Source organism: Melitaea cinxia, chromosome 18 (genome assembly GCF_905220565.1).
Source record: "Melitaea cinxia chromosome 18, ilMelCinx1.1, whole genome shotgun sequence".
NCBI classification, from domain to species: Eukaryota; Metazoa; Arthropoda; class Insecta; order Lepidoptera; family Nymphalidae; genus Melitaea; species Melitaea cinxia.
In genome coordinates this window covers 9211780-9226462 of record NC_059411.1, presented here as the reverse complement: position 1 = coordinate 9226462, position 14683 = coordinate 9211780, and the positions used below count along the sequence as shown (strand labels likewise).

General features: G+C 32.6%; 1 protein-coding gene and 3 long non-coding RNA genes across 4 annotated transcripts; 2 read left to right on the top strand and 2 right to left on the bottom strand.

Annotated features, from left to right (window-relative positions):
* Nucleotides 1–569: 569 nt before the first annotated feature.
* On the top strand, nucleotides 570–6121 carry LOC123662297 (single-strand selective monofunctional uracil DNA glycosylase). The gene is made up of 5 exons (XM_045597159.1): nucleotides 570–866; nucleotides 1680–1799; nucleotides 5424–5567; nucleotides 5642–5797; nucleotides 5871–6121. Exons 1-5 carry the CDS (start codon nucleotides 591–593, stop codon nucleotides 5979–5981), a joined length of 807 nt encoding a protein of 268 aa, XP_045453115.1. The 5' UTR covers nucleotides 570–590; the 3' UTR covers nucleotides 5982–6121.
* Nucleotides 3782–13423, bottom strand: LOC123662304. The gene is made up of 3 exons (XR_006744475.1): nucleotides 13320–13423; nucleotides 9507–9508; nucleotides 3782–3817 (listed from the first exon to the last, which is right to left on the bottom strand). It is a non-coding gene; the product is annotated as an uncharacterized LOC123662304 (long non-coding RNA).
* On the bottom strand, nucleotides 11621–12178 carry LOC123662305. Its single transcript, XR_006744476.1, has 2 exons — nucleotides 11918–12178; nucleotides 11621–11789 (listed from the first exon to the last, which is right to left on the bottom strand). It is a non-coding gene; the product is annotated as an uncharacterized LOC123662305 (long non-coding RNA).
* Nucleotides 13325–14290, top strand: LOC123662301. The gene is made up of 2 exons (XR_006744473.1): nucleotides 13325–13559; nucleotides 14050–14290. It is a non-coding gene; the product is annotated as an uncharacterized LOC123662301 (long non-coding RNA).
* The last annotated feature ends 393 nt before the right edge of the window (nucleotides 14291–14683 follow it).

Genomic DNA, 14683 nt, shown 5'->3' with positions numbered 1-14683 from the left:
AGACTGTTAGTACAATTTGTTTTAACACACCGTGGATTTGAACGTTCATATTCGACGTGGTGGGAAGAATTTCGGGAAGTCCCCGTGCATTGATTTTGTGTTACCGTTTTCTCATAGTGTTACCGTATTAAGAATATTATTTTACCTTTTTTTTTAGAAAATTATTTTACATTAGTTGAAATTCAAAAATTCGGTAGATAGCACTGCTAAATCGGTATATCGGTAGACAAGGGCCAAAATCGGTAGATCTACCGATAAATCGGTAGCTTTTGCAACGCTGGACTGTTAGCCATAGATTATACCTTATATACTCTTTGGATTATACACTTATAAACTGGTACTAGTAGCGCCACAGAGTATTATGAATTTATGATATAAACAGGGGTAGCGCTTGGGTAGCGCTTGTTTGTTTACTTTTGGTTGACTTATTTGCCATCATTTGATCATTAGAAAACATAGATAAGGTTTAAATCTTATAAATTAAAACGGTTTTATTTTTGCATCTATTTGAGTTAATATAAATATTGAATACAAATCATTAATTAAAGTAGCAAATATATGATTTATTGAATTACTTAAGATATTTTATAATGGCTACAGAAGTTAAGTCATCATTTTTCACTGAGACAGACCTTGCTTACAAAGAAAAATCAAACGATATATCTGATGAATACCTTGAAATAATTAATGAACTTAATGAATCAATCAGTAAGTTCAATCTACCGACTGCTGTGAAATGTGTTTATAATCCTACAATATACGCCAGACACACTTTTGAAATATATGTGCGGAAGTACTGCAATACTAAAAAAAAAATTATGTTTTTTGGAATGAACCCTGGACCGTGGGGAATGTCTCAAACTGGCGTAAGTTCAATTTTGACTTATTTTTTTATTTATGCAGTGTGTACAAGGGATACACATTGATTCAATTCTAACAAAAATAACAGACATATCTTACCTTAGGAGCTAAAATAAGTAATTTATATATATATATATACACAAAATCTAAAAACCTGCCATTTCCTAATGAAAAATATATTAGAAGTTGTAGTAGTAAGTTTATTTAAATAGAATATTGATTGCTGTTTTTAATTTATTTTAATAAACTTTTAATTGAAATTTTACTCTAAACTATCTACAGAAATAAGATTACAGATAAGCGTTAACATAAACCGTTTAAAGAAGTTTTTTAATAAGGAAAAAATATCAATTACTGTTTGAAGATTAAGAAAAAACTGGTTCACCTAGAAAAGCCACATCTGTAAAAGATTCTTTTGACATTGTGTCTAGCCAAGCTCTAATCAAATTCTGAGCATTGTTCTTCTGACTGGGTAACAGTGCTGTAAAAGTCATCTTCTTCGTTATTGCTGCTTCCATTGATACTAATGTTGTCCTTTTAATTTGCTGCCCTTTCCCATTCTTTAATTAGAGTTTCCTCCACTTTTGCGACTGACTTCTGAAATCACACTAGTCGAAACTCAGGATGGAAGGCCACAGCCGGCTAGCATGCTTCGTCTTTAGAAGTCTTTCAAATCTATATAATAAAAATCTAACTGTCAAAGTAAGTTAACGGAAGTTAACAAGAGCATTAACATTATTAACTTCGTTACTTAATGATTAACGAGTTAATGCCCACTTTTGGTTATACTGATAACTTAGTAGTAAGATTTTTCATAGGTGCCTTTTGGTGAAGTAATGTCTGTGCGAGAGTGGTTACAAATAGAAGGTCCTGTGAATAAACCACCGAATGAAATTAGAGAACGTCCTGTCAACGGTTTTGCTTGCACAAGAACAGAAGTGAGTTGTTGATTAGCTCTTTTTTAGTATCTGATTTACTTATCTATTTTTTACTGAAATAAAAATAATAGTAATATTATAATATTTAATTGAATAATTTAAATAACCTATAATATTACTCTAAATTTATTCACTATTAATTTAGTACCCTACATTTCAAATTTTTTGATGTATAATTTACAAACATCTTAATCTGTACAAACATTCTGGCATAAAATTGTTGCATCTAATATATAAAATTCTTGTGTCATGGTGTTAAACATTGAACTCCTCCGAAACGGCTCGACCGATTTTAATAAAATTTTGTAGGCATATCGGGTAGGTCTGAGAATCGGCCAACATCTATTTTTCATACCCCTAAGTTATAGGGGGGGGATTAAGCGGGTTACTAACATATATGGCAAAGAAACGTTTGCGGGGTCAGCTAGTATTATTATAATACGCACTAATTTATCATATATTTATCTTATATATAAAATTCTCTTGTCACAATGTTAGTTACCATACTCCTCCAAAACGGCTGGACCGATTTTTATGAAATTTTGTGTGCATATCGGGTAGGTCTGAGAATCGGCCTACATCTATTTTTCGTACCCTTAAGTTATAAGGGGGAGGGGATTAAGGGGGTTTAATAACATCCATGACAAAACTACGTTCACGGGGTAAGCTAGTATTCTTATAACAATACAATAAAATGTAAAAGAAATCTAACACAAGTTTATTATGGAAAAAGAAAAAGAATTGGAAATTCTTACAGAAACAATGAATGTTGTCTCAAACCCAACTCCAAAGATTCTAAGAGTCACTTTATAGAAGAGCTACTAGAATTCAGCCAAAACTAAATTGTGATGTATTTATATGATATAAATGAATAAGTTTTCAGCCGGCCTAGCATGCGCGCCACGACAAAATTTGGTCTACCCCTTTTCTCGTATTATCTCTCTATGTCTACAGTAGCTAACATGCGTGCACGTGATACTCTTCTCGTTACGTCAATAGAAGAGATAATCATTAAATTTTAGTGATCTGTGATATTTATCTCTACGGAAGCTAACATGACATCGTAATTTTGTCGAATTTTGTCGTTTTAGGAAGAGAAACTTCTCGTCTTCAATATTATCGACGAGAAAGACGATAAGTAAAAAATAAATAAAACCGGGTGCCTATTTTTTGTATACCATGGCGTTTCCCTATTATAATTATACAATTTCGGTATACGAAGAGCGGGAAGCGCGAAAAGTCGAGTGAAGTGTGCCATATAATGGCACAAAAAACGTATTTGCGCCCTGTTGCTTCTTATTCTAAAACTATGCGTGATAGAATTACAATTATCTAATGTGTGACAAGATATAAAGCACAACACGAGCATATTGTTTTACATATATAATTAAATTCATTTACTTACGCCGTTTTATTTTCCATATTAGATTTTTTAAATTTGATATACACTTTTTTAACCGACTTCCAAAAAAGGAGGAGGTTCTCAATTCGACTGTATTTTTTTTTTTTTTTTTTTTTATGTATGTTACATCAGAACTTTTGACCGGGTAGACCGATTTCGACAAATTTTGTTTTAATCGAAAGGTGGTGTGTGCCAATTGGTCCCATTTAAATTTATTTGAGATCTAACAACTACTTTTCGAGTTATATCCAATAATGCGTTTTTACTTGCCGCTTTTTTCGTCGACCTACGTTGTATTATACCACATAACTTTCTACTGGATGTACCGATTTTGATAATTCTTTTTTTGTTGGAAAGGGGATATCCCTAGTTTGGTAACGTGATAAGGAAACCAGGATCTGATGATTGGATCCCAGATAAATCGAGGGAAACTCTCGAAAATCCGCAATAACTTTTTACTGGGTGTACCGATTTTGATAATTTTTAATTTAATCGAAAGCTGATGTTTATCATGTGGTCACATATAAATTTGATCGAGATCTGATAACTACTTTTCGAGTAATCTTTGATAACGCGTAGTTGCTTGACTATTTTTTCGTCGATCTGCGTTGTATTACTTGTCGATGTAATTGAAGTCGGTTTTTTTTTTTCGTTTGCGCGCAAACACAATTATATCTTAGCCAAAAGGCCGAGAACATTGTTAAATAAAACATGTGTCACTCGTTTGAAAAATATACTGTGAATCCAAACGTTGGTTTATCCCGGTTTGGCACGATTGGTCAATAACCTTGTAAATTCAACTTTACGACATAAGAAATAAGAATGATATTCAGTTGTGATTATGGTTGATAATGTTTAATTTTTGAAATTCCTTCTTTATTAAAATTTCATAATCGAACGAATTACAAAGTGTTTTGAATTTTGGAAGTGATAGGCGAAATTTTAAGATTCTTGTATTTCTTGTTTTTTAAATTGGTTTAATAGTTAGTTAGTTAGTGTTGTTAGTTAGTAATATTTAGTTAGTGTTTATATTTTTCATTATAAAAAAATGGTATATTTTTTGTAAGGGCATTTTCTCTACTCGACAAGGCGAAGTCTTCGGAAGAGAATTTTGTCTCTCGTGGTGCGCATGTTAGGGTAATCGAGAAAATACTCGATGTAGACATTATCTCTCTCTCTCGTCAAGAGATATCTCGTTGTATGCATGCTAGGCCTGCAGGAAAGACAAAATTACGACACAACTCCAAAAAGCAGCTGGAAGACAAGAACAAAGGAAAAAACTCTAGAAGTTCCCTCTCCAACACATATCCTCATATTTTAGAAAAGAATTCAAAACACTTGGAGCAGAAGAGTTGTCGTAATACTGAAAAGAAAGGGGACGACTATTTTGCTTACTGGTTTATTTTCCATTTGAGCCATGTCTATAAGCAGTTTACTAGGGTTATCACGAATCGTCTCATGTGTCGACTTGAAAAGTTTCAAATCTCAATAGATGCTAGGTTTCAAAGAGTATAGAGAACGTAGACAACATTCAACATTCACACAGTGCGGCATATTATACAGAAGACTGTAAAGTATAACCAGCCCTTGTTCTTACCATTTGTGGATTTTGAGAAAGTTTTAGAACCCATTGAAACCTGACGTCGTTCACATATTCTCGTCACAGATTCATGGAAAAGTTCAAGACAAAAGCCTTCAACGATTGCGTCCTCCCAATTCTGACTCCGGAACTGAGATTTAACACTGACAATGCGTCAGATTCACCCATTTAAGATCATTCAGAGAGCTTTAAGATAATCCCAAATGTGACATGCCAATGAAAACTTAAGTTATCGAAGTAGTTCAAAGAATTTATAAGCAAAATAGCATTGTTATGTTTGTATAGCCAATCGCAGTCCACTGCTGGATATAGGCCTCCACAAGTTGGCGCCAAAAATGGCGTGAGCGTCACCACGCTAGGCAGGCGAGTTGGTGACCGCAGGGCTGGTTTTGTCGCACCGAAGACGCTGCTGCCCGTCTTCGCCCTGTGTATTTCAAAGACAACAGTTGAGAGGCATATGTCCAGCGATGGATGGAATTGGGATGATGATGACATACCGAATATAATCTAATCATATAAATACATTGACTTTCTTTAAAAAAATTAGAGAAAATTGTATAAGTAATATAATAAATATCCTATCCAGACTCCACTTAGTGATACATGTTTTTGATATTTACAGATAAGTGGAAAACGATTTTGGGGTCTGCTTAAAAGTATATGTGGAACCCCAGAAGTTTTCTTTGATTCAAGTTTTTTATATAACTATCTTAATCAACAATGGATGAAAAGTAATGGCTGCAATCTTACACCGGGAGATTTTAGAGTAATGGAAGATTTTTATAATTCTTCAGTATTTTGACTATTGATATGTCAGTGATATATTTACAAATATTTTAGGTGTCGGAAATGGAAGATCTGTATAACATTTGTGATCCAATTTTCGTCAAGGTTCTAAAACTCTACGAAGTACAAATTATTGTAGCTATTGGCAAATTCTGTGAAACGAGAGCTCAAAAGGCTTTGAAAAAGTATATGCCATATAGTAATATTAAGGTAACTAACCTTGCACGTGTTTCGTATAATATTTAGAGAATAAAATAATGATCATTTATTTTTAATTTTTAAGGTCCTTTATTTATCACATCCAAGTCCAAGGACAGTAAATAATAATAATTGGGAAGAAAAGGCATTGGAGCAGCTAAAAGCGCACAATCTTTTAGAATATTATAAAAAGTAAGCAGAAAATAAATTCTTTATAACCAATAGTATTAACTACCTTGATCTCAACTTTATTATAAATAAGTACAATGTTATAGTTTGTAAGACATTAAAATTCTATAAAGATATTATTTTGTAAATATATTTTTATTTTTATAATTAGTGCCTTTTAATTTGTTTAAACATTTATAGTTGCTATTCTAAAATTTACAAAACAGTGTTCGCAACCTGAATCGAGGTAGCTATCATACCAGGGCCGTAGAATTGTCGTATGAGGATCAAAATTATCGTACGGAAATTCATAGAAAAATCGTTGCGTTTCAATCCAATCCGCATACCATACTAGGGTATCATACATCTTACGAAGGCATGAAATTATCGCAAATGTACGATAATTATCGTATGGTTGCGAACCTCGTTAATAAAATATTATTAACAAATTGCACTTAATGAATACAGGTGTTAAATGTCTACGTCAATTACTCGTAGGGCTAAGCCTACAAATACCTGCCCATGCCTTATATAACTAATTTGGGGAGACAGACCAAGATATATAAAATCTAAATCAGCAGGAAAAATCATACACCGAGTTCTGTATGACTAAGGTGTGTTTAGTCCTTAGCATGTGACTTCTAGAATCAAGAAGTGATCTTCAGTTCATTTTCTAAGTGAACCTGTGCATACCATTAGTAATATAAAATCAAGTATAAAATGCTGACGCATGTAGATAATTCGCATATGGCATTTCTGAAAAGTAGTATATGGGAGATTTTTACACCGAGAATATAAAGTATTGTGTAATGTGTTCTATCTAATTCTCTCGTCGACTTAATCCTATCGGTATATTTATGTGTTTCTTTATAGTGATGTATTTCGTTTCATTGAGTTTCAAATCACAACATTTCTAAAAAATTACGGTTAAAGACAGGGCCGGATTTACAGGAGGGCAACCGGGGCTACAGCTCCGAGGCATCCGCGAAAGAACGGCCCCCATAATAGAGTCATCTTGAAAAAAAATCAAATTCTGACTTATAAACATTAGTAAACAACTTTTCCTTTCTTATATTTTTTTGGCTTTTAACTTTTAAAATAATTTTTTTGGGGCGATAGAATAGAATTTTCACTTTAATAAAAACATCTCCTATTGTAACGGTGGAATGAGGATTAGGAAAGTTATTGGCAATTTCAATAGAGCTAGTATCCACGTTATTCTCTATGACATAGAATGATATTTCTTTTTGAATTATTCAAATCGGACCATAGTATAAAGTATAAACATTATCAAAGAGTAAAATAACTTGCTTATACAAAACAATGCAGTTCCTGCCGCTAAGTCAAGTGTACGCGGGATGCGTGTGACGTCACTGTGACGGTCCGATCGCAGTCGAATGAGCAGCGGCGACGCGGTTGATCATTTTATATTAAAAAAAATGTGTTGTTATAGATAAATTGATTGTAATTTTGTGATATTTAAATATAAAACGTACTTAAAGTACTTATAAAGTAGAAGTTGGTTTTGTGCAAGCTCAAAAGTAAATTCTTTCATGGTATTTGATTACCTAAGTAATCATTGTAACTTTACCAACGGTGAAATCCGTGGTTGGAAATCTTATTTATCTACGTACGTAAATACTTATTAGTTATCTTTAGATCAAAGCCGTTAGTAGTAGGCAGGTGTAAGAAAAAATGAATGTAAAATATAGCAGGGACGTATTCAGAACTTATAAATAACGTGTATAACGCTTCAGCCTGTAATATCGCACTGCTGGGCAATAAGCTTCTTTCCCCATGTAAAAGGATCAGGGACTTGACCTTGGAATATTATGTAGAAATCAGAACGGGCGAATAGATAAGTACTCAGGCTTATCCTCAAAATTCAGAATAAAAAAGCGACCAAGTGCGAATCGAACTCGCCCATGAAGGGTTCCGTAGCAGCAAGTAACATATGCATAAGGTTAATGTTTAAAAAATGTAATATTTTTTTTATAAATAAGTTGATTTAATGAAAGGTAAATTGTGGTTTACTATTTATGACGTATATTCGTATATATTTTTTAGTTTTACCATTTTCTTATTTTAGAAGTTACAGGGGGACACACATTTTACCATTTTGGAAGTGTCTTTCGCGCAAACTATTCCGTTTCGAAAAAAATGATATTAGAAACCTCAATGTCATTTTTAAGGAATTATCCATAGATACCACACACATATGGGTTTGATAAAAAAAAATTAAGTTTAAATTCTAATTATGGGGAACCCCCAAAACTTATTGTTTTGCTCCATTTTTGTGTAAAAATTTTAATGCGGTTCACAGAATACATCTATTTACCCAGTTTCAACAGTATAGTTCTTATAGTTTCGGAAAAAAGTGGCTGTGACATACGGACGGGCAGACAGACATGACGAATCCATAAGGGTTCCGTTTTTTGCCATTTGGCTACGGAACCCTAAAAAGTAAATAGTTACGTTTTTATTAATACAGCAGGCTTATAACAAGAAAATACTTATTACACTAACACTGGAGTTTTATCATCTCATTTCACAACGACATACCATTTTTTCCGTAATTTTGGGTCTTTCGGTACGTAAAAAAAGACTTTCAGGCGTTTTTAAAGAAGTGTTTGTACATTTAGGCACTATATAATACTTATACATAGTTAGAAAGGTGAATTAGACACAAATCGGACACTTAATTTGTTTCAAACATACAATTAACCAATGAAAACACCTGCAACTTACGGCTAACTGGCAAGGACCGTCACAGTGACGTCACAGCCTACCGCACCGGCTGCTAGTGAACTCCGCTAGTAATTTGATAACAACTTTGTCATTTTTTATCTTAGAACAAAATTTTTTGCACTGTATGTTAAGGATTTCTTAGCTCTATAAATCTGCATTCTCAACTAAAAACGTTACGGATCCTCATTGCACGATTTAAAAGAATATAAAAATAGTAGTATTTTTGCACTGCAACAGCAAAGTAAAAACAATTATATCTAATGCAATTAACCATATAAATACAATTATGATATGTGAACGTATGCTATTGTCTGCATAGCTTGGTCTTTTTAATTAAAATTAAAATTTTTATCAATTTCATTCATATTTACAAAAAGCCATCATACAAAACAAAATACAAATGAAACTGTAATACGCTACAGGCCTACAGCTGCATGTGATAAGTAGTGATGTTCCGGATATCCGTATCCGTATCCGTATCCGCGAAAAAAATGAGATCCGTATCCGTATCCGCCACTTTTCTCGCGGATCTTATACGGATTTTTTATTAATTTTCAAATTTAATTGACAGGATAAAATACTGCACAATAACTTAGATTATGTGATTAAGTAGTATAATTAAGAAATATTTGGCATATTTTATTGTAAACATATATTTTTGTAAGTTATCATACTAATAGTAACTCAAATATGCTAACGGCCGAACCCAATATTCAATCTAAAGATAGAGATAGGTAGTTATCATCGACTGCTAATAACTAGCTATCTATCCTTTGTAGTTGTCCCAATAATTCGCATAGGGGACTACTATCTCCAGTTAGCTGTAGATAGACCGGCTACCTGAGCTCTTCCTTACATTCCAGTATACACAGCGTCACAGACGGCCTCAGTTATGTTACACAGATGTTTTGTAGTATTTAAATTTGTCATACAAATTTTATTCATATTAAAGTAATCTTGTTTTATAAAAATATGGACAAATTAATTTTTACACAGACTTTAATTTATAATAAATGATATTATTTTAATATGGAATGCATGGTAAATCTAGTAACGGAACGTTTTAACACGACACGAAAAGACGCTACGACGCCATTACGCTTTATTGAATCGTTGTTTCGTTTGAATTAGTATAATTTTTTTACAAATCAAAATTCAAATTATACAAATCATTGCAAATTATAGGTACAATCATTCACCAAATTGTTTGTTTTATTCACAAGATGAGTAAAGTAAGTATTATTTCACAAGAAACATTATTTTTATTCAATTAATTGTTGCAAAAGAGCAATATCACTTGAACTGCTACTTGAACTTGAGTCTGCCATTATTTTTCACTCGAAATTAATTTTATTTTAAACAAAGAAAATACTTTTTCAATTAATAAATCTTAGTTATCCCCCGAAAACTATAGATCGGATATTGTTGTTACTAAAGATAACCAACGTTACTGACAGATAGAACTCTATTATTATTGGGACGCTTACACTGTCATTTTCATACGAACTGTTATCTCTAGTAAGCTATCCTCCCTCTCGTCGATAGACAGCTTTGAAGGATAAGATTGCCTATCGTCGACAAGTTTATTGGGTCAGTAAAATGAATGATAGATAGATATTTCTGTCTCTAGTAGGACATAACCAGAGATAGATTGAATATTGGGTTCGGCCGTAAATCAACTATCATATGACATCACTATTACACAGCTATGACATTACTTTTATAAATATAGGAAGAAAAAAACAAACAACTTTTTATTGAAACAAATCTTTTGGATTTTATCGCGGTTTATTAAGTTTTTTAGACGCCCGACGTTTCCTGGACCTGGTTGCTAAACAAAAGTAACACGCGCGCAATACTACCTAGGGTTTCCTGATGGTCGGGATTTGGCGGGATTCTCCAGAATTTTTGTATACCTTCCCGACTCCCGACAAAGAAAAAAACTCCCGAAAAACAACTTCAGTTTAGAAAACAATAATTTTGAATTCCGAATTTTCGTCAAACGAAACGTTGCCACTCGGCGCTCCGGCAGTATTGGCATGTTGTTATGCAACTGAGGTAGAGCACAGCAGGAAATATCCTACTCAAAATTTGGAGCTTGGACTTAGTCCGTCTATTGCAGATGATTTAGACAGTGTCAGCTCTGCGCCACCCTCTTGACCTCACTGCCTAGGCCCACAGAAACGTCGAATCGATACGTGTGGAGCCAGTTCGGCTGCAGGAGTCTTTCGCATTTTAGAGCTATGCCACGAATGCTTGACGAAGACCCTATTCTGGGTTTCAAATGTAGTTTTCCTTCTAAATATCCGTATCCGGATCCGCGAATATCCATTTTTGACGATCCGGCACATAGTGATGATTGATAAGTTACAACATTGATCCAGGGATACCAAGCCAATTATTTTTTTAATTCTCGTGCAGATAATCCTAACATAATTGAAACTATGATAACAACTATAAATTTTATTTGATATTTTTCTCAAAAGGGTATTTTTGAAAAACTCTAAAATTTAGGCCTAAGTTGTAAAATTTTCAACTAGAAAAAGAAAGTAGAATCACTGTCACTTGTCAGCTAAGAGACATTGTAGGCTGTGTGGATTATAGTCCTTTGCCTTTCCCTCTTGGTGATAAAATTTAAAACAACAACAACTTGAACACTGGCCAAATGTTAAGCCTGCCATATAGGGACACGATATCGCAACCATAAGTATCGATATCGATATAGTATCGGTATCGAAACAAAAGTATCAAATTAGTAATAGCATCAAAACTCAAGTATCGATATGAGTAAGTATTGAATAAATTTTGAGTTTCCCTATTACTTTAAATTAATTCACATCCACAACAAAGGCGCGCAGACCATGAATGAGACCTGTTGTGATTCATTAATGGATCACAATGAAAATAAAAATAAACAACTTAGATACAAAAAAGGTTTTATTTCTACTAAACACATTATGGAGAAGAGATAAACATAATAATTGTGTTTGCTCTGTACCTGACATGGTACTTCACAAAATCAGCACTAAATACTTAATTGCACTCTATATTTATCTATAAATTTCGATTTCTTTCTTCTGACATTCTCCTAAAACCATATAAAGCATTACGTTACCAAGGACAATGACATGGCTAATAATAACAAATAAACCAATAATGATCACTGATATCTAAACAATATGTACGTAAAACAATATTAATTTTAATTAATCTTACCTATTCTTTAGAACTGTAATAAAATTACAAAATTAGTGTAAACATCCCACGCACAGAATTAAAAAATTACAATATCAATGCGACATTTGATAGATCATTTAACCTATTGAATGTTATCAGAAAGCACTATTATACAAAAGTTGTCACAATACCTCACTTATAAAAGAGGGTTTAACAAATTTTTTACTTTATTTGGTAATTACGATTTTTTGCTAAATGGTCGACGGATGGATGACATCAGAATTCAGAATATTTCACAGATAATCTAAGTTTATTATTGGGTTAACAGATTATGTAATACAATGATTAAAATATAAGAGGTAAATAAAAATAATTGTGTTTGCTCGCAAACGAAAAAAAAAAACCGACTTCAATTACATCGACGAGTAATACAACGTAGACCGACGAACAATTAGTCAAATAACTACGCGTTATCAAAGATTACTCAAAAAGTAGCTGTCAGATCTCGATAAAATTTAAATGTGACCACATGATAAACATCAGCTTTTGATTAAATTAAAAATTGTCAAAATCGGTACATCCAGTAAAAAGTTATTGCAGATTTTCGAGAGTTTCCCTCGATTTCTCTGGGATTCCATCATCATATCCTGGTTTCCTTATCATGGTACTAAACTAGGGATATCCCCTTTCCAACAAAAAAAGAATTATCAAAATCAGTACATCCAGTAGAAAGTTATGCGGTATAATACAACGTAGGTCGACGAAAAAAGCGTCAAGTAAAAACGCATTATTAGATATAACTCGAAAAGTAGTTGTTAGATCTTAAATAAATTTAAATGGGACCAATTGACACACACCACCTTTCGATTAAAACAAAATTTGTCGAAATCGGACAAAAAAAATAAATACATAAAAAAATACAGTCGAATTGAGAACCTCCTCCTTTTTTGGAAGTCGGTTAAAAAGCACTTAAATATTCCACTCTTCTTCAGTGCAGTCACCGAGGAACAAGAGTTTATTAACTCTTTTTCCTTTAAGTCTGTTCCTTGCTCTACTTATTGTTACTCCTGCCTTCGAAAATAACCTCTCTGAGGGTACAGATGTAGCAGGTGAGTGAAGATATTGCTGAGCCTGTTTATACAGTAATGGAAAAACAGTTTTCATATCTTCCCATTTTATGTGTGGGTTGACGTTAAGAGGGGCTACCGGGTTTATTTTTTCTTTTTATGGAATCGATACTTGATGCTAAGTACTGATATTAGTACTAAGTATCGAAAGGAAGTATCGAATTTCTGAATACTAGTATCGAATCAAAAGGTAGCGATATGAGTAAAGTATCGGATTCGATATCGTGTCCCTACTGCCATAAGGAACTTCGTTCCAATTATTAACAATTACAGTAAAAATATTGTTAAAAACCCTTACATAAGTTTTTCCTCACTAGCTCAGATTAATAAACAAAAGGCAGATGGAGCGCGCCGAATATGCGAGTGAAGCCACCAAAGCGAATACAAAATCAAAAGCGAATACAAAGTCGCAGCAGTGCTAAAGATAGCGTCGTATTGTTTAAACGTCTCGAGTGATTCATTATTTTGTGTCAAAAAATGACGTCTTGTGTTATTAAACATTGTGAAAGTTGTTCCCAAAAATAAAAAAAAGAGGATGGAATTTCATTTCACAGGTAATTATAAATTATTTAATTGATTTTATTATTTATTCGCTCAATAAATTATATAGTTATCTCGGAACACAAAACCTCGACATTAATTCAACTGTGTTGCCAGTGTTCGGCGAAATGTTTTTCCCTTTAATTGGGGAAACTACCTGATGGTCTAGGCGTTAGTGAGACTGACTTTTAAATGTACGGACGTGTATTCGATTCCCACACGTAATATCACGTTTAAATAGTTATTCCGAATTAGCTTAGCTAAAAAAAAGCTTAGCTAGATTAAATAAAAATGTATATAGTTATCAATTTAGTTCCTTATATGTGTATATATATATACATATATATGATAATGATGAAGTTATTTACATATATGGTATATTTTGTTAAGTTGTGACCAATAGCCAGATTATAATATTAGTGGAATTAATGGAAGATGCTAGATATATTTAAAGAATACATATTGTAATCAGTGTCAAGTTTTATTATTTAATAATTTTTGCAGATTGCCGATAGATGTTCTACGCGAGGAATGGGTTTCTATTATTCGCCAAAGCAGGCAAGACAATAATTGGCAGGCTTCAAAATTTTGCGTTGTGTGTTCATTACATTTTAAAGAGGATGGCTTATGCTTTACCAAAAAATGTCGTAGGTTGATAAAAAAAAATTCCAATGTAATTATTTGTAATACTATCTAATCTTTTGGTCTAGTCTTTAAGTTGTCTGTATATCGATGTATGTGCGTGTGTGAAAATGATAATGATGATTATTATTATTATTATTAATAAATATTTTAAATTATGTAATTTTTTTTTAATTTGTCTAATGAAATAAATATGATACTACTGAAAAACACTAAAGTTTTATTATCTAGAGTTGTAAACATTGTAAAGTCCATTTAAAACTTATTAAATAAAAACAAAATTAATACCCGAAGCAAAGTGTGGACGGACCGCTAGTTATAAAAATCTTGACATATTACCTATTTCTTTTGTTATTTTAAACGAAACCTATATTAATATTATTATTATTATTAAAGTATTTATTTAGTTATAAATTCATGTATCCAAATAAAACTTTAGAACCTATTGTCGTAAAAGGACATTTTAAAAAATACAGGGAGTTTTTTTATGGTATCA

What these genes read in the sequence shown, in the direction of transcription:
- LOC123662297 (XM_045597159.1), top strand. Translation starts at nt 591, where the DNA reads ATGGCTACAGAAGTTAAGTCATCATTTTTCACTGAGACAGACCTTGCT. An exon ending in GGGGAATGTCTCAAACTGGC is followed by an intron (nt 867 to 1,679) that starts GTAAGTTCAATT and finishes GATTTTTCATAG; the next exon opens with GTGCCTTTTGGTGAAGTAAT. An exon ending in TGCCATATAGTAATATTAAG is followed by an intron (nt 5,798 to 5,870) that starts GTAACTAACCTT and finishes TTAATTTTTAAG; the next exon opens with GTCCTTTATTTATCACATCC.